Raw genomic sequence first — 19,640 nt, forward strand, 5'->3', positions numbered from 1 at the left:
CCCAAGAGCCCGAAACCTGCGGCCATGATAGTGTAGACGACGACGGGGTTGTCGCACGTGTTTTTGCTTTTTTCTTGCAAGATTTTGTGCAAGTAAAGCCCGCGGCAAGGAAGGCATCTGGCATTCCCCAAATATTGTTCAGAATAAAATGAATCCCCATCCCCACGTGGTGTGGCCGGTGTAGTCGCCCCCCCTTGCGTCCGTTTAATCGGTAACCCCCCTCCACTCACCATCGACGACGACGACGACCCGTTTCCTATAGCCCGCTGTTCAACGAGAGCCCGTGTGGCCATCAAGCCACCAGTCATGGCAGCCACAATGGTGACATACCCGTACGACGATCCGACTATCGATCAACCCCAGAGAGACTATCTGAAGAAGCTGGCCGACTTCGCTGAAGATCAAAACCTGTCCGAGGATCTCCGTCCATATGTCCGAGGCATCACGATCGCTTTTACTGTCTTTGCTGCGTTTGTGGTTGGGTTGAGGTTCACGGCCCGTCACCTGCAGGGTGCGAGGTACTTGAAAGATGACTACACGATGTTGTTTGCTCTAGTGATATTAATTGGAAATATGGTCATGAACTTAATCCGTAAGTGGCATTGAACAACAGAAGTACGAATACATGCTCACATTTAAGCCAAGTGGTTGATGCTGGTATTGGTCTCCATTCAGGTCGTCTTACACTAGAACAACTGCAGTTTCTCGACAAGGTATGCATCAACATTCCCTAGCGCTGAACACTTTACTACTCATCTCACGAGAACTAAGCTAACATCGTTTCTGAAGACCATGATCGGTGCCGAGATTTTGTACGTCAACGGAGTCAACGTCTACAAGATAGCACTGCTGTTGCTATACCTACGCATCTTTCCAATGCGAGAAGTCCGCAAGGGAGCATGGATATGCGGCAGCCTGACATCGCTCTGGACGCTCGCTTGCGTCGTTGCCGCCTCGATTCAGTGTCTTCCCCTAAATACGCTATGGGAACCGTGGAAGCCCGGTACTTGCATCAACCTGTTCTTGACGCAACTTGCCATCGCTGTTCCGAGCATCATTGTCGACATTGCGATTCTCTATCTTCCGATACCCCACGTCTTGAAGCTACAGATGAATAGGGCTCAACGGATCTTGGTCCTCTTCACTTTCCTGCTTGGAAGCTATGTCGTCTTCTGTAGTGTCTACCGCTTCAGGATTTTCTTGCTATACACGAAGAACGATGTACCTTGTAAGTCTCTCGACGCGGATCAACTCTTTGATTTTCTCGTGCTAACCCAACGATGATAGACTCATTAGCTCAAGGCCTGGCTTGGAACATCATTGAAATCAGCAGTGGTATCGTGTCTGCATGCTTACCGACTCTTGTAAGTTTGACAATGATGATGTCAATGATAACATGACTGATCAAGTACATAGGGCCCAATCGTCCGTGTACTATGGAAGGGTCTCCTCGAATCCGCTCAACGAAGTGGTCTGGATAAGTACGCCCAGTCGTCCTCCAACAAGAAGTCGACGGGAAGGTCAGCAGGCATGACCATCGGCGGCGGACGATCCGGAAACGCCTCTCATGCGAGAGACGGCTCGAAAGACTGGTCCAAGCTTCCCGAAGCCAACGCCAAACCGAGCTTCCGAGAAGAGTCCAAGTATGGCATCGGCCTCCGGACAATGGGTGGAGGCGACGACGACCGTAGCTCCCGTAGCTCAAACGACGTCGAGCTGATGCCCCAGAGTACGGTCAGCGTAACCGTGCGGAGCCCAGCCCGGGACAATTTCCCCGAACACGAAGCGGGTATGAGTGCGAGAGAGCACTACCACGGGAAGAAGATCTCAAAAGACAGCAATTCAGGGTATCCTCACTCAGATAACAGGATATGGCAGCATCGCGAGGTTGAGATAACGACGGAGCCGGTGGAACCGGAGTCTGTCTTGCCGGACTTTAACAGGAAAAGGAAGTCGGGGATGTGATGAGACGGATGCTGGCGGAATACCCATGTGAATGAATATGCTTTGTACATAACCTGTAATAGTATCTAGTATAATTATGCCGATGGAGCAGGAGCTTCGATTCTTTCACATCCAGGCCCCGGCTAAATGTTCAAGGTAATTTGGTCGTGGAGATCTGTGTAAGTAAGTAACGAATAGGGGTGTTCACATTGTATTCAATCTCAAGAGATGCCTCTATTTGCAGCTTCTATATCACTGCTCTGCACATATGATTCTATGGCGTGCAGAAGGCTGCAAAGACAGACCAATATGAAATTGGTACCGTTAGGTAGTCTATCTAAGACGACTCAGCCCGCTCTTGTTCCCTGGCCTTCTTCAGATCCTCCGGCCCATAGAGCTTCCTCACTGCGAATATCAGCCCAGCTGCAAGAGCAACCATCAGAACCCAGATTGCGTAACCGCCTAGGGCCTGAGTGTTAGCACCTATGGCAAATAGGGTGGTGAATGAGGCTGGAGAAAATGCCCTGATGACACTCGCTCCGGTAAGTGCCAAAGCATTAAGCGTTCCCAGAACACGAGGGCTGGGCGAAATATCATTCAACGACAATTGTATGGCAGTGAAGCTCATGCTCACGCCGCAGCCGATGGTAAGAGCAATGGGCATCAAGATCCAGAAGAACGTCACCCAGCCCGGGTTGTGTACACCGAGCTTAAGGACGACGTTACCGAGAGGGCAGATGAGGAAGAACCAAGGGTATGCATAGGCGCAGGCGCGCAGCACGCCATTCGTGCCTATGCGATGCTGCAGCGGCGGGAAGATGATGAGCAGCCATGAGACCTGGGCGATGCCGTTGACGGACATCATGACAGAAATTTGTAGAGGGGTGAAGCCGTAGCCGCCAAGCTCGACTGGGGTGAACCAAAAGACGGGAACGACAGCCGTGTAGGACAATGCGAGGAGCATGAGGTAACCGTACACGAAGAGGACATTGGAAGCGCCTGGAGATTTGACGATCTCTTTGATGGAGCCCTTGTCCTTCTTGGGTGGTGTAGCTGCGTCATCGTTGCTGCTTTGCTTCTCCTTGACCAGTGTCTCCTCGACAAACAGTATGCTAGTGATGGTCGCCGTCAAACCAATGAAGCCAACGCAGAAGCTGGACAGTGCGTAAGGATAGTCGAAGAAGAATTGAGCTTTGAAAACGCTCGGGTACTGATGCGCCGGATCGGCGAGGGCTCCGCCGAGAAGAGGTCCGAAGAAGATCCCTAGGTTTCCGCTCAATGCGAACCAACTAAAGGCCCTGGCTTGCGTCTTTTGGGTGACGTGCTCGGCAATCATGGTGCGCATCGTGACAAGGGATCCGCCAAAAACGCCTGCCAGGCATCGGAAGAGGATCATCTGCCAGATGGTCTGTGCCATACCGAAGATGGATGTGGCAATAGTGACACCACAAAGGGAGAAGACGAGGACGGGTTTGCGGCCAATCCGATCAGAGAGTCTGCCCCAAAAGATCATGACGACGGCTTGGGTCAGGGAGAAGAGTGACTCGATGAGACCGCTGTAGAAACCGACGTCCGCTTTGGCGAGGTGACCGTTCTCTTCGGCCATCTGGCTGATGTACGGAAAGATGCAGAAGAAAGCCATGGGCTCTACAAGTCGAGCGTAGCACAGCCAAAAGACTTGCCATACCGGCAATGGCTTATCGTCCTCGTCCGGAGTCTCATTCTCTTGGCATGGCTCATTGAGTGTTGTGGCCTTGGAGACATCGGGATCGGCGGTCGGAGCGATGTCGCCGGCGATGAGCAACGGAGTTGTCTCTGTCGCGTCGTGACTGAAGGTGTCGCCGGTTGCTGGCTTCTGGTTCGGCGCCATCTTGATGGCGTAGCAATGTGCGGTTTGTATTCGTATGAGCAATACAACCAGCCTAGAAGATAATGGTTCCTCGGTTTGGTCGGCCCTTTTCGAGAGCTTGTGTTCCAGGCACAGGCGACGTGACGAAGTCGCTTATTGAGTAATCAAGTGTAGGTAAGCAAAGTGAGATGAAACGCAATTTGACATTGTTAATAATTTGAGAGCGCGTCACCGCGGTCTTATGTCAGACCGGCGCAATTTTCAGCCTTCCTAATCAGGTTAGGCTACCTAACCAAAGTACCGTCCCAACTCTCAACAAACAATTCAATGGCTCTATTTAAGCACACTGAAGGATGGGATTTTTTGTGTCGCACAATTGCATTTGTGCAACGAGACGCCAATTCCTTCGCTTGTCATTGATACAAAGAAGACTGAACAGCTCGTTTGTTTATCCAGGGTTCCCATCCGCTATATCCCCAATTTCACTAATTTACTCCTCTCATCTCAGTATAAATGGGTGTAGCAGCTTTTATTATATCCAGAATGCCGCCGTCCGCTGGTTGAAGATATCTAATTCGAAGCACTCGTCTGGCCCTAAATATTCGCGAAGATTTCCATTGTCAAATTGGTCCATTCTGTGAAGCTCACTTTTGTAGTTTTATCTTTGTCCCACTAGTCTATGTCGCCTCTGTCTTCAGGAACAAATTGACGGAAGACTCAAGTCATCTGGTAAACACCCTGCCGCTGGAATATGCATCTCTCAGTCGCTGTCTTCTTTCATTACCTTCAGAATTCCCTAGATTTTCTGGCTCACAGGCTGAGTGGCCACAATCTCTTCCCCTTTGCTTGTATACTGGGAGGCCGGGCTATCTCCGTCAGGCCTGTCGGAATCAGATCCAATGACCGAGGAGCCTTCCGCGGCAGCTCCTTCGGTCGCAAGTCTCATCTCCAGGTCAGGATGCTTGTGCTTCCATCTCTTCATGTACCATGTGCCGAACATGAGAAAAGCCCACATTGCAACTTCGAACACTGTAGCTGCAGGATATCCATGGGGATAGCGCGGGGCTTCAACGGTTGGGAAGGTGAATAGAGGAATCCAAATCTGTCCACAGAATCCGAGGGTCATCATCGAAGAGATGATGAGACCTCTTTCACCATAATTCTCTTTGAGCGTAGAGTTCAACCAGGAATACTAAGCCGCTTTTGTTAGATAAGTGAGTCTAGCATGGCGTACAGGATCACATACCAAGATCGGGGATGCCATTCCAGAGAAACCTCCGAAATAGAATGCGAGGAATTTGAGTATGTCGGGGACATTCCATATCGACAGGACTATGCAAGAGAAAAGGACAAATGACTACGAGGAATTAGCACTGGTTCTTGCGTCAACTTTGATAAGATGGATTCTTACCGCTTGGAAAGACCAAAGGCCCCTCAAACTCAAACAGCCCGCTAACGTAGTTCCAAGCCAAGAGGATAATGCACGCAGAAGGTCGATGAAAGTCGGCAGAATATTCACCAACTCAACGGAGTATCCAGCTGCCTTTAGCCACAAAGCCATGTAACCAGTCCAGTAGTGCGCTTGGCACAAGAAGCTGCAACGTGTCAGAGGAATGTTCGCTTCCAAGGAGGTTCCGGGGCACACACATGTAACAAGGAACGCAAATCCACCACATCGGTCTGGAGAGCGTATACTTGAACGTCTTCCACGTAATGCCCTCCTGCTCGACCGTTGGCATCCGCTTGACAGCGAGGGCGTGCTCCTCCGCGGAGAAGTACCACCTTTTGGGTGAGGTGGGAAGACCAGGCCAGAACGCAAAACCTAGGAAGGATATGGGCAGGGTGATAATACCCTGGACGATGAAAAGCCATCGCCAACCCGCACGCCCGAATACGCCGTTGAGGTTTCGATACGCTGCGGCCTGCAAGTAGCCGGAGAACATGGAGCCTAGGGAGTTACCCATGAACCATACTCCTGCTCGCTTGAAGAGCTCCTCGTTCTTGAACCAACTACCCACTACTTTTGGTCAGTACTTCTACGTAGATACAACGATTGGCAACAGGCATCCTTACGAATGAGATGAGTGCCGCCAAATGATGAAGCTTCGAGGAAACCTGTAATAGCGCGAAGGATGTACAGATGCCAGCTGTGCTTGATTGTGGATTGAGAAAAGGCGATGACTGCCCAGATGATTTGGAGGGAAGGTAACAAGAAAGGTGCACTGTATAATCTTGATCAGCAACTTGCTACGTCGCCTGAATAAGTGTCCAGTTGTCAGGCATACATCTTTGCCTTCGTTTGCAGAGTCATGAGCGGGATTTGGCCAATGACGTATGCGGTGTTGTCTGGAGAGAGTCAGCGGTGCTTGTCACATGAGTGTCTGAATATTGGCTTACAAGCTACGACATAGTAGTTCAACTCGTTGCCGTGAGAATCAAGATCCTCACGCATGCCTGATACATATGCGTTGGTGACATTTTGCTGCCCAAGGAACTACTGGCGCTTAGCTCTCATAGCTCTGGGAATTGCGAGTAAAAGATTCCCTTACTCTGCAAAAGACTAAGAGTGGTAAGGGTAACGATTAGTTTGGTTTGCCTTCGATCAGATGAAAAGACTCTGACTTACAAGACAAACTTCCAAACACCAGAATCGAGAGATCGAGTTTTCGCAAAAGTTTTCGCTCTTCTGCAGGATAGTGTGAAGCTGTTTAATCACCGTGAGCGACATCCTTGTGTGAGGTACACGGTCGAATACTTACGGTACCAGTCAAAAACCGACAATATCACCGCCCCTACCTTATTCCCCTTCACTTTTTGAGTGAAAGACCCCATCTTCAGCTGATTCTACTGGACTTCCGCCTGCGATGCGCGTTCAGGCGTCAGAATCGGCACTGCGCTGTCGGTAGTGGTTTACATATAATGTCACCGGAGCAAGGAGAATTTCTCGACCCCCTGTCTATGCTCCTTTCTCCTTCTTGGTCTTATGTCAAGCCTTCACCAAATACTTACCACCCCCAAGACGTGCTTCTACTGTAAGCATCCAGCCACCGCGGCGTCTTGTCTGCGATAAGCCCAACTCCCAGTCTGTCATGCAGCATAACACCCGCCGAGACCTAACTACATGCATCGCACAAGAGCCTCGCCCACTATTCGCCATAGTGGCATGAATGACGATTGCCCATGCTTACCGGGGAAAGATGCGGGATAGCGGGTAAAGTACCTTAAACAGGGACCAATAATCTCCGATGCAGCAACGAGATCGTGAGTCCGGACAAACCCTCACCCACTACTTCCGCCGAACTCGGTGGTTTACCGAACGTCCAAGACCGGAGAAATACTACCGGGTGGGATCCCTAGACTGACTTGAGCCCGTTTCCTGCGGCACAGACGTCGGTTTGGCGCCGGGAAAAGCCCGACGACGGGTGACGGGGGTAGGGATTGCGCCATCCGTTATCAGATGATGACATGCGGCGATCTCGCATCTCCAATTGCCTCGACCAAGTAGAATTATTGTATTGCTTGGTAAGTGCCGCGGGGTAAAATGCGAGTGTGACACCATGGAGAAGGATGAAACCAAATCAACTTGCTATTATTGGTCTCTTGATGGTTGAGGATTTGGCGGGGGTTTGAGTCCTGCGGAGACGTCGCGGTGCCGTGTTGGCTCGACTAATACGGGCAGCGAGATCCGGCGTGAAGCCGTCCGGAGTCGCAGTCAAGGTTCATAGTTAAAATGGCGAGCTTGGAACCCGGGCTTTGGGTGTATTGGAGAAAACCTTGACAGAGATCAACCAGCCCCCGAAGAAAAGATACTCCGCCTCACCGCCCAAAATGCCGTCTGCCGTGTCCGAATTGTACCAATACACCCACGTCCCAGAGACGGAGGAGAACCTCGATTGGGCTGACCGTAAGTCTTGGCTCACCATATTTTCACGCAACGCTCTACAGGACTTGCAAGCTGACAGGTACCCGAAGTTCCCACCATTGACCTTGCAAAGTATGGAACACCAGAGGGAAACAAGGAGCTTGCCGAGACTTTGATCGAGGCCATCCGTACCAAGGGCTTTTTCTATGTTATCAACTATGGCATCTCGCAAGAGGCGGTCGACGCACAGTTTGCTCTTGGCCAGAAATTTTACGAGCTGCCTTTGGACGAGAAACTCAAGTATGAGCCGGATTTGGACTCTGGAGACTACAACGGATACCGTCCCGCTGGTCGGCGGTTTTTGAGCGGTGGCCTTAAGGATAAGACAGAAGTTTGGAACATGGCGAGTGAGTGCTTCAATCTGCCTCGGATGGAGAGGGCGTTGCTGACAGATGCAATACAGCTCGCGCTGGACATATCACACAGCCTCTGCCCAAGCTTTTGGAAGACCGCAAGGAAGATATTGAAGGATTTGCAAAGGTAATATACAAGCTCATTTCGTCGTACGTAGGATATCGTGACTGACGCCAGACTCAGGACCTTCATGACAAGGTGCTGGACCCCCTGAACCACCTCATCGCCCTGGCCTTGGAGCTGCCCGAGGACTTCTTCACACGCGTGCACAAGTGGGAGACTCACGATGAGTCTCACCTGCGCTATATGAAGTATTCTAAGTTCACTCCGGAAGAGATCAAGCAGCTCGACGATGGCTTGTGGTCCCGCGGCCACACGGATCTGGGGACAATTACTCTGCTTTTCCGTCAACCTGTGGCCGCTCTGCAAATCAGGGATCATGAGACCGGCGACTGGAAGTGGGCCAAGCCGCTTGATGGCAGTCTTACCGTCAATACGTGCGATGCCCTCAGCTTCCTGACGGGTGGTTACGTCAAGTCTACGGTTCACCGGGTGAGTGAAACTTCATCCCTACAACTTGACTTACCCTCTACAGTTTGCTAATTCGGGAAACAGGTATCTGTGCCGCCTAAAGACCAGCGCCATGTCGATCGCCTGGGTTTGTTGTACTTTGCGCGTCCTCAGAACGACCTCGTACTGAAGACGATTGACTCGCCGGTGCTGAAGCGCGAAGGCTTCACTCAGAATGAGTTCGAGGCTGGCGGCCATCCGGTGCCGACTATGGGAGAGTTTACTACCCTCAAGCAGACTTGGCAACAAAGGAAGGGTGTCAGCTACCAGAACTCAGAAGGACAGGAGATCCTCCCGGGATTCAAAGGTCAATTCTTCAAGTGAGACAGACGGGCTTTCGTAGCCGTTTGGAAACACGAGTCTTGAACATATGTGTCTGAATAGAAAGAGAATTCGCGATCGTGGCGGTCACAAAACGGGCACGTTATGTTTTGTGATGGTCAATACGAAGGAATTTGTTTGGTAAATCGTCACCCACTTAACCATGTACTACACAGACTGGTCAAAGAATACTTTGAATAAATCCACCTAGTTGTCTAGACGCAACATCAGCTGCGATCCGATCTTGTCTCATTCCCAGTATTGCTTGCGAGTGTCTTCGACTGTTCGATCCAATCGAAAGAGCGACTCCCCTCTTGCGTCATTCCCTTTCTTGGCTTTTTTTTACACCTTCATTAGATGTTCAGATTGACTGGCAGGGTCCGAAGAAGAACAAAGCCAATGTGTAACCGTCGGCTTCTGTGCCACACAAACATAGGCCTTTCACGAGTGAACAATTATGCCTCATCACACCTGCATCGAGTCTCGACGGGGTACACCATTGCGTTCTAAATGTTTTATTATACTCTCCCAACTTCTTCTCATGAGAGATTCCGTCAGCTTTTCCATCCTAAGCCCTGCTCTCATTGCCCAATATCCTTCAATAAACTCGAAGTCAAAAGCAAAAGCAAAAGCAAAACGGTCTATTTGACGTCTTCAACAAATCTCAGCTCTCATCTGTCTTCTATACCTTCTTCGCCACCTTTTAGTTGGAGCTCAGAGAATTCGAGCGAAGAAAACTCCAAATCCCAACCGCCTGGAGGTGTCGCCAGCTTGCATGTTGGTGCAGCGGATGTCCCTCTCATCCCTGACCACGTTACTGGTCACGACCCTGGTCACATCGCTAGTCACATCGCTGAGCCCATTGAAACCTCGAATTATGACTTCCACCGATTTGATGAGGATCCCAACTTTGAAGACCCTCATGGAAGAACGGCTTTGCTCTATCTCACCCAGCACATAGTGCCTCAATATGAAATTATCAAGGAGCATATCCGTACCGGGGCCTTGCCCAAAGCTTCCTGCCCCCAGAGGTGCTGCACACCGCTTATCAACGTTATTAAAAGAGCGAACCTCAGTAGAGAAGAAGACAAGAAAGTCATCAGGTATCTCACTCTCAGAGAAATAGCCGATGTCAATTTGGACAACTCTCGATACGGTTCGACCTTGAACAAGGCATGCTACGACGGCAACTTGTAAATGATCAGGTTTCTTACTCGGGAATGCGGCGCAAGCGCAAGCTTCATCTCAAAGGGTTTGTTCGGCAGTGCCTTGCAGGCCGCATGCCTGTCCAAGGCGGATAAAAACGTCATATGTCAAATGATCCGACATCTCGCAGGAGAAGCCAGAGCAGATATCAACGCAAAATGTGGATTCTTTGGCACGGCGCTCAACATTGCTTGCCTGTTGCAATCTGACGAACCTTGGAAGCTTATCTTAGACAAGCTTGGAGGTCACTCGAATGTCGCTGATCCGATGGGCCGTTTGCCGATTCACTTCGCAGCTGTCTTCTCATGTAGTAGATACAAGCTCATTTCCCGGCAGCCCCGACTGAGGACCGTACCTTTGCTTTCCGCAGACAAGACCGGTCGCACTGTTCTACACTGGGCAGCTCAGAGCGGAGATGTTAACACCGTCAAGGACATTCTCACATCTGACAAAATCGAGGTTAATGTCGATCAAGCCGACAAGCATGGCTGGACGGCCTTATGCTGGGCTGCTCGGGGTCTGACATCAGGGGCAAAGTTCAAGGAAAGACCTCCTCAGGGTCAAACAGACATTATCAAATACCTTCTCGGGTGCGATGCCGATCTCACGGTATCGGTTCCGGGAGATGCAGGTCAGAGGTGGACTCCATTGCAAATCGCTATTTTCCACAACAGTGGGGAAAATGTCATTGCCGCTTTGGCCGAATCGACCTCGATGGAGCAAAAATCAAAGTTGTTCACGGAATCATCTCCTCTACAGACGGGTTATGTACACGACAAACCAGCTTGCATTTGTTGTCGATCGGTATGTGTTTTCCTGTGTCTTGCACGATGAGCTGTCTGGCCCGGGTGCCGAATTCAGTGTGTTACTAATGACTTGGATCACATAGCCCATCATTGGCACAGCATGGTCCTGCCAGTCTTGTGTGGACTTCAAGCTTTGTTTCAAATGTTACTTCATTCGCGAAGAAATTCATCCTGGACCTCCACCAGGTCCTAACCATCTTCAAGATGATCTTCATGAGTTCCAGAAGAGCGATTTGGTATTCGGCGATGGCCTCCATCAGGAAGTTCTGAAGACATGGATGAAGAGGTGAAGCCGTTTCGGCTCACACCTACCTTTTATAGGCGACAAAGATGAGTCTTGATCTCTTGAAGCGACAGAGAGAGAATAAGACCATTGCCCAGTAGCAGAACTTAGAGATACTAGGACCAACTCATGAGATTCTTGCTTCGCAAAGAGTGTGCCAAAACTTAAATGTCGTGGACTGAATGAATGAGACTTAGATATAATGATGAGGGAGGCTGGAGCTTCCGGATGGATGGCAGTCCGGGTATCTACCTTGCTTTGAGGGAAAGTCTTGCAAAAGGATGAGAGATGGCAAGGCCTTGGCAAGCAGACCTGAACCTTGTCCCGAAATAGAGAGACGTAATAACTCAATCACCTAAAGAACTCCTCCACCATCCGCCGCAGGTCTTCGGAGCAGCCAATGAGTATGCGGTTAGCTCGTCTAGCTCTAGCGCCCAAAAAGTCCAACGCTTCCCCCCTCATCTCCACTAAACACTATCAATCGTTCGTCAAAAATGACTCGAAAGCGCGACGCTAAGGATGGACTTAGTCGGCTATCCTTTCCTCTTCTCAAATTCGCGGGGACTCTTAGTGAACTCTGAATATGGCGAGTCGTCCGAGCCCCGGACCCTATGCTGACATTGTCGAACACCAACACAGTCCTCCAGTCGCAGTGATTACTCTTGACTTATAGGATCGTCTTGGCACGTAAGATTTCGGCGTTCACTATCCTCATCTGGCAAAGGATGAGCGCCATTCAAGGGGAAATTTTTGCAATAGTGGTCATCATTCATCAATAGAGCATCTAAATCTAAGAGGTATCGCGCACTCAAGTCCCAAACGAAACGCCAACGGTATCCCACGAAAAGACCAACAGCCAATTTTTCCTGTCAAGCACCTCAGCGCGCCACCTGGCCGCCAAGACCACTCTTGCAGATGACCGTTCCAGTTGTGGGCTGCTTGATCTTGTTACTATTGAAGTTCCAGAGACCCTTGCCACCGGAAATCATGGCAAGGCCGGTGGTAGTGCCGTCCTTGTTGGTGTAGCTCAGCTTCATCGCAACCGCGGCATCGTCGGTGCTGTTGGACTGGCAGCCGACGGTGAGGGTGCCGCTCTGAGACGAGACCCAGTTGAAGGTGGGCATCGTGACGACATCCTTGTACTTGACGGCTGCCGCCGAGCTGCTGGCAGCGGTGACAGGGGTTGTGCTTGTGCCCGTTCCAGTGCCCGTTCCAGTACCAGTGCCTGTGGTAGGGGTGGTAGCGGGAGGGCACTTGGAGTTGTCGTAGAGGGTGGCACCAGTCTGGGGGAAGGGGTTCAGCGGGCCCCAAAGGTTACCCTCGGCATCGCGACCCAGTCCCTTGGTCAAGAAAGCGTAACTACGGAAGTCGTGCGGGCTGGGAGGGCGACCGGGAACGGAGTCCTCGGGCTGGATCCATTCCGACACAGGCATGACATACTGGCCGGCCATAATACCGTTCTTGGTCTTCACGGTGCCGGTGCCGGCGACAACGCGGTACTCGCGGGCGTAGTTGTCGTTCTGGGTCGCCTTGATGCGATACTCAAACTTGTTGCGCACCTCGGTGCCGGGCACGCTCACACCCGCGATCTCACGGTCGACGGCCTCGCCGGTGCACGGGTCGTACTCAATGGCGTAGATCTTGATGGGGTTGACATTCGCGGCAGAGTCAGATGTGTAGCCGACGAACTGTACTGTGTTAGCTACACGGACATTTCACGATGCGAAGACAATGGCATGGGAACTGACTCTAGTCTGTGCGATTTCCTGATTGACAGTGTCGGCGGTCCAAACACCAATGTTGGCATCCTCCATGCGGATGTACGTCGGAGCGCCCGTGGTGGTGATTTGGACGTTGCTAACGACGAGATTGTAGACGATGATCTCGCTACCGGACTGAACACCAGAGTACTCGACGAAATCACCAGCTACAATGGGAGCCATGACCAGGGCATCGGGTGCTTTGCTGAAAGATTGTTAAACATTTTCAGATGAAATGAAAGTGATCATCAAGACTTACAAAAGTCCTTGTTTGACGCCAGGAGTGACGTCTGGTCTGTTGGATTGTGGGCAGAGAGCATCAGTGGCGCTACGCGGAACGCACATGGGAAAGCCAGAGAAAGAGCTGATGCTTGGATTGGCGTCGTCTGCAGTGAAGAAAGGCTGGGAAGTGTATCCAACGGAGTAGATGGCGTTAGGGTCGTTGATACGGATGGTGCTTCCGTCCGTCAACTTGATCCGGCCATCAGTGTTCACGCTGTCAACGAAACCAGAGGCACCATTCAGAAGCGATTGGGCGATTGAGACCTGAGCAGCGATGGGAACCCCGTTTACGACATTGCCCGTGACCTCGCAGTTGTAGCCAGCGTAGCCACCACTGCTGCCCACGAATTCCTTGTACGGTATGAAAGCCGCGGGGAATGTGACTTGAAGATTCTTGGGCACAGTGATAACGTGGCCATTGCACCTGAAGGTGCCACCTGTGTTGAAGTCTGTTGTGCTGGCAGAAGCTCTGCAGTGTCTTTGTCAGTCTGAAGTTCACCAAGGACCGTTTTATAACTGGAGGAACTCATGCTTACCCCTCGAAAGCGCCGTTAATGTCGAACGGATAGTCCGCAACTTGTGCTTGTACAGATGTAAAAGACACCGAAGCACTGAGGGCCGCGTAGAAGATTGACTTTGCCGAATACATGTTCAAGGTACGTCTGAGTCGGCTAGATCACTGTGCCAGATATCAGACTGTAAGAGATGAGAGTGGTGGATAACTTCATTTTGATCGAGATATCGCGATGAAACCCGGCACTTATGAATTATTTCTGAAAAGTCGGCCGAGATCGTGTCTCCCCGCAGTATTTCCCATATCTCCAAGAGCCGGGATGGATTCGCGGGGACCGTGAGGCTTGGCAGCTAAAACACGAATGGTCTAGAACGTGGCTTCGTAGCGAACTAGCACCCGAGTGGTGATTCCTTTCATAACCCCATGAGGCTAGCCGAGCTGATTCGAAACGAGAGGATAAATCAAGAATAGACAGATGGTGCGGAAGCCACTTGTGCATGTGGCAATACATACGCACGAGCTATGATAACTATGCAGTATGCAAGAAAGACCGGGATCGCGAGCCCCGACGAGGCCGGCGAGGCCACGATGCTGCAGACTGGTCTGGCCGTATGCCGGTCCATGCACGAGGAACTAGAGATACGACTTCATGTCAGTAGTCCTATGCAGATCTCCACAAATCTTACACCGAATTGTGCGGAGATGAGGATTCCGGTTGGATAGTCATCATTTATCAGCCGGACGGCTGGATAGCTGGTAGATCATAGGATGGGGAGATGAGGGTCTGCAGAAGCTGAGGCTGCCACTCGACAGCGGAGCGCCACAAGAAAATCGTCTACCGCCACCAGACAGTTTCTTCGATGGCGAAAAGCAACTGTGACAACCTTCGACCAGTTAAGGGCCTTGGCATGGGAGGTTGGTGAGCAGCCATTCGACAGTGAGGTCAAAACGACAAAGACCGAGTAAAGAAGTCGAGAGCGCGTCGCGTGCGTATCCTTTGATAGTCATCCGGACAGGCATTTCATCGTATATGCAACGTCTGGCGTGAAACAAGAAACGTTGGGGGCTTCGAGACATGGTCATCGGCTTGGGCTTCAAGATCCGGCTTTGAAGAGGACAAGGACAAGGACAAGGAACCGCTCGTGTGGCCTCATTCTTCGCGACCCGGCAGTTTGGATAGCTGGAGTCCTGGCCCCACGACTGCCGGATGAATGATTCGCTGGCAAGTCGAAGGGGTGGCAGCCCGGGGTATACGAGCACAAAGCGCCGAAGGACACGGTCAGAGAGTGTGGTGTGGTTAAGTTTTACTCGGAGGTTTTCGACGTCTAGCGGCGGCGATGAGAAACGGAGTTGGACAACGAGCGCCTGACTAAGGTGGACCCTGAAGCCCCGATCACGGGACTGGACCAATTACACTCAAGATAATTAAGCTTCATCTTGGTCCGGGCTGAAGCGCTAATAAGGTTTAGCGACGGTAGCGGCTTGGCACTAAATTATGGGGCTCTAGGAACCGAAAACTTGGGGAAGGTGTCGCCCGGGCTCACTGACTGCTGCCTTTCTTTCGACTTTCCCACCCTCCCTTTCTCCCTTCTCCTCCGAGTCCTCCCCTTCCTCATAGCCAATTCCGGCGACTTCAACGCTTTGTCCCATCTTACGTCTTTTCCATTTCCGGCCGAAACATGGACACTGCCTCCACGTATCGTCCAGTTTACCCCTGAGATCAGACTGCTAGGCCTTCAGAGTCCAGACGATGTGCATTGTCCGAACTTCAGCGATCCATCCGATATCGATGCGAAGCTTCTTCTCTGCGCAGAAGTCGGACGAAAAGCTCACCGAAGAGGCATGTCGTCGAATCATGGCCGCATCATCGAAGGAATAAGCATTCTGCAGCATCCATCAGCTGCGTCAATGTGGCGTACGATAGTCTTGTCAAGTTGTCGGCCTGGCATCGCTCTCCAGTCCCAGTGACAGCCCACCCTCCAGCTTCCACATCGCATCACGTGCTGCAAGACTGCGTCTGGCTCTTTCAACCAGCCTTCAACAACCTGTTGAGGTCGACTGCTGACACCGTATGCTAAGCAATGTCAGCCCGATGACACCAACGAGAAAGTTCTACCTGTCATGGATGACATGAGGTTGGCATGAACCAGGGTGTGCCCCTCCATCATCGGATGGGAAGGATGCCTAGTCGGGATCCGATCAGAGCCGGCTCAAGCGTCGATATAGACCAACTGTAGGCCTGAGTGTGGAGGCCCGCTTCGCACAGAATGCCTGCTTCGAGCTGTTCAGCTCTCATGTTCTTGCAGCTGGAGCAGATACGATGCACCCTTCCACACAACTCCAAAGCCATTGGTCCGGGGCAGCATCCCTGCTCCCGTGTTCTGGGGAACGCAGAGTCCGATTTGTCAATGATCCCATCCACCTTCAACTCGGCAGACTACTGACCCAGTACCCTGGAACCTCTTGCATATCAGCTCCGAGTAGCTTCTTCCTCTGATGTCCATTGGATACACATCAACCTCAGGCTTCCTGCGCCTACCGGTACTGGCGCTCGAGCCGGTACTGTGATCCCAGAATAGCCTCGCTGAGCCATTTTTGGTGCTCGCTCAGTGGCTCGTTTCAACTTAATCGGCTCGCGCTATTGATATCTCGCATTGTCGAAGGTTCTGAGGCTGAAATCGCCACACCAGGTTCAAGAACAAGGGATCTAGACTGACTGAACCGCTGCACTAGCTCTTTCTTTATGGCCTCGACGCCTGGCGTCAACTCCCAGCCTTCTCATGTCGTCTTGACCAGCGTCAGGTTAACCTCCCGTGCCCGGCCGGCAAAAGCTTTTCTTACATTTCCATGCATCAAATGGTGCGCCACGCAGGAGTGGCGCTCGTCTCGGGGGCCTGCCCATTGACCCAACCACAGAATGCACTTCGACGTTGATACCTTGGGTCTGGATGGCTGTCGCTGCCGCCCGTTGACTTCTTTATCCGTATCCTTGATCCACGAGGTTGCAGATGGGCCATGTTCGAGGAAGCAAAGGCACAGCACGTGCTAGAGACTAGCTCGACCATCCTGTGGGCTCCTGCTTCTGCTGAACCAAGATCCTGGGTTGCCGGTGGCCTAGACCCCCCTCGGCATATTCGGACAACAGAGTCACGTCTGTCGCGTGTTTCTAGACTGGCTTTCTTTCTTCACCGTTCAAGAATCTTCTCTTAGATTGCATGCATGGACAACGACATGCCCCACCGACGCCAAACGATGCGATCCATTTTGAAGGACCGTAAGTCGGCCATTGAGCTTTACAGCACGCCCTCTTCAGCCCACCAATCCCAAGGGTATTGCTGGCCATGGAGAGCAGCTCGGACTAGCGATGCTCTTGCTCCAAAGGGCTAGCCGACAGCCTCTGTGCGGGAAACATTTCGATGGAGGTCAACTTTCCACCGGCTCACACCATCGCTAAGGCTGTCGTTGTGGCTTTCTACCTGGGATCCGGCGTGGGTCTTGTCAGATTGGACTGGAACGCCGTAACTCGGTCCATGATCTCGCCCCCTCGACCACCCAGATTTATGATCAAGACGGAAAATGAAAGTTGATAAATACTGGAGTTCTGTCCTTACAGATCAGAATCTTCTCCACCAGTCCCATCGCCCTCATCTCCTTCCAAGCATTTGACAGTTACAAAGGCGTCGCCACCCGTCTTGGCCAGCACTTGTCACTTGCACTGTTTCTCTTGGCTCTCTTTCCTGCATATCGTATTCAATCTCCGCCATGGTCTCTCTCACTCTTCGCCAGTCTCTGGCCATTGTCTTGGCCCTCGCTTCTGATACCCTCGCCAAGGACTGGGACAGTCCAGCATACACATGGCTCTACGAATTTCCCCTACCAATCCCCCCTCCTAAAGAGGAACGATAGTAAGCCCAATCCTCGGCTCATTCTATTGACGAAGATCGCGATGGTTAACTGTCGACAGCCCCAACCAGCCGATCATCAATCCAGTGACTGGAAAGAAGATCAGGTACTATGAGGTTGAGGTTAAGGAGTTCACCGCTCAAGTCTACCCCAACCTCAAGCCTGCCAACTTGGTTGGATATGATGGCATAGCGCCTGGACCAACTTTCCTCATGGAACGTGGGGAGGAAGCTGTTGTTCGCTTCATCAACCACGCCAAGATGGCCAGCTCCGTTCATCTTCACGGCTCTCCTTCGGTAAGGTTTCGAACCATCCACCTTTGAGATAATATCATCTAACCTTTTTTGCTCAGCGCACACCTTGGGATGGTTGGGCTGAAGACGTCTTTAACCCTGGCCAATACAAAGACTACTACTATCCCAACAACCAGAACGCCCGCACTCTCTGGTACCACGACCACGCCATCGACCACACCGCTGAGAATGCCTACTTCGGCCAGGCTGGCGCATATATCCTCCATGATTCTGCCGAAGACTCTCTTGGCCTCCCCAGCGGTTACGGCGTCTACGACATTCCTCTGATTCTCTCTGCGAAACAATACAATTCCGATGGTACATTGTACTCGCCTGCCAACGAACAGACCAGCTTATACGGAGATGTTATCCACGTGAACGGACAGCCTTGGCCGTATCTGAAGGTTGAGCCCCGCAAGTACCGTTTCCGTCTTCTCGATGCCGCCATTTCCCGGACATTCTTCCTCTACCTCGAAGATCTCAAGGCCAACAGGGTCGAATTCGAAGTCATCTCTTCCGACGCCGGACTCCTGACAGGACCCCAGAAGGTCAAGGATCTCTACATCTCCATGGCCGAGCGCTACGAGATTGTCATCGACTTCTCCAAGTACAAGGGCGAGAATGTCACGATGCGCAACACCAGAGGCTTCGCCGCGGATGTGGATTATCTGCACACCGACAAAGTTATGCGCTTTGTAGTCAGCGACGAGTCGGTCAATGACAAGTCCGAAGTCCCCTCCTCCCTCCGCGCCGTGCCGTTCCCCAAGGACAAGACCGGCGTTGACCAGCACTTCCTGTTCCACCGCACCGGCAGCGACTGGCGTATCAACGGTGTCATCTTTGCTGATGTAAACAACCGCGTCCTCGCCAAGCCTAAGCGGGGTACTATTGAGGTTTGGGAGCTTGAGAACAGCTCCGGCGGCTGGAGCCACCCAATCCACATCCACCTCGTGGACTTCCGCGTTATCAAGCGTGTCAATGGCCGCAGCAACACGGTCTTCCCGTACGAGTCTCAGGGTCTCAAGGACGTCGTCTGGGTCGGACCCGGTGAGACTGTTACCGTCGAGGCTCACTACGCCCCCTGGCCCGGTGTGTACATGTTCCACTGCCACAACCTCATCCATGAGGACCACGAGATGATGGCTGCCTTCAACGTCACCAAGCTCGAGGACCTTGGGTACGACGAGGAAGCCTTCGCAGACCCCATGCAGTTGGAGTGGCGTTCCAAGAACGAGAACTCTGATGCATCCAGTTGGGATGCGATCAAGTCACGCATCGAGTACATGGCCAAGCTCCAGCCCTACAACAACGAGCAAGAGGTCGAGAGCCGTCTGGATGCTTACTGGGCCACCAAGACCAATGCGCCTTCCCCAAGCTCGACACCCTCGACTCTGGTCGTCAGCACCACCACGAGCCCAGTGGTCACCTCACCCGCAGCCACTTCTGCCAGCTCGACCATCACCTCCAAGGCCACCACCACCAGCAAGTCTGATGACGACGACAAGAAGAAGAAGACTTCGTCGACTAGCACCAGCACCAGCACCACTTCGTCCAAGAAGAAGCGTGGCATGCGCTTCCGCGGAGTGGACATGGAGATGCCCAAGCGCACCGCCGCGCCCCAGGCATGAGAATG

General features: G+C 52.0%; 5 protein-coding genes across 5 annotated transcripts; 3 read left to right on the forward strand and 2 right to left on the reverse strand.

Annotated features, from left to right (window-relative positions):
• Positions 1 to 306: 306 nt before the first annotated feature.
• On the forward strand, positions 307 to 1,965 carry N0V96_001274 (uncharacterized protein; the record flags this gene model as incomplete). The annotated part of the gene is made up of 5 exons (XM_065756190.1): positions 307 to 511; positions 676 to 713; positions 790 to 1,228; positions 1,288 to 1,364; positions 1,417 to 1,965. 5 exons carry the CDS (start codon positions 307 to 309, stop codon positions 1,963 to 1,965), a joined length of 1,308 nt encoding a protein of 435 aa, XP_065615430.1.
• A 316-nt stretch (positions 1,966 to 2,281) lies between these two features.
• On the reverse strand, positions 2,282 to 3,814 carry N0V96_001275 (uncharacterized protein; the record flags this gene model as incomplete). The annotated part of the gene is made up of 1 exon (XM_065756191.1): positions 2,282 to 3,814. The coding sequence occupies one exon, from the start codon at positions 3,812 to 3,814 to the stop codon at positions 2,282 to 2,284; it is 1,533 nt and encodes a 510-aa protein (XP_065615431.1).
• A 3,807-nt stretch (positions 3,815 to 7,621) lies between these two features.
• Positions 7,622 to 8,963, forward strand: N0V96_001276 (uncharacterized protein; the record flags this gene model as incomplete). Its single annotated transcript, XM_065756192.1, has 5 exons — positions 7,622 to 7,697; positions 7,766 to 8,062; positions 8,119 to 8,195; positions 8,253 to 8,621; positions 8,685 to 8,963. 5 exons carry the CDS (start codon positions 7,622 to 7,624, stop codon positions 8,961 to 8,963), a joined length of 1,098 nt encoding a protein of 365 aa, XP_065615432.1.
• A 3,170-nt stretch (positions 8,964 to 12,133) lies between these two features.
• N0V96_001277 (uncharacterized protein) lies at positions 12,134 to 13,946 on the reverse strand (the record flags this gene model as incomplete). The annotated part of the gene is made up of 4 exons (XM_065756193.1): positions 12,134 to 12,943; positions 13,004 to 13,220; positions 13,275 to 13,766; positions 13,834 to 13,946. The coding sequence occupies 4 exons, from the start codon at positions 13,944 to 13,946 to the stop codon at positions 12,134 to 12,136; spliced, it is 1,632 nt and encodes a 543-aa protein (XP_065615433.1).
• A 3,627-nt stretch (positions 13,947 to 17,573) lies between these two features.
• Positions 17,574 to 19,635, forward strand: N0V96_001278 (uncharacterized protein; the record flags this gene model as incomplete). The annotated part of the gene is made up of 3 exons (XM_053192080.1): positions 17,574 to 17,652; positions 17,802 to 18,010; positions 18,067 to 19,635. The coding sequence occupies 3 exons, from the start codon at positions 17,574 to 17,576 to the stop codon at positions 19,633 to 19,635; spliced, it is 1,857 nt and encodes a 618-aa protein (XP_053050688.1).
• Between the last annotated feature and the right edge of the window lie 5 nt (positions 19,636 to 19,640).

The sequence above is a fragment of the Colletotrichum fioriniae genome, assembly GCF_027942845.1.
Source record: "Colletotrichum fioriniae strain IMI 355084 chromosome Unknown scaffold_1, whole genome shotgun sequence".
NCBI classification, from domain to species: Eukaryota; Fungi; Ascomycota; class Sordariomycetes; order Glomerellales; family Glomerellaceae; genus Colletotrichum; species Colletotrichum fioriniae.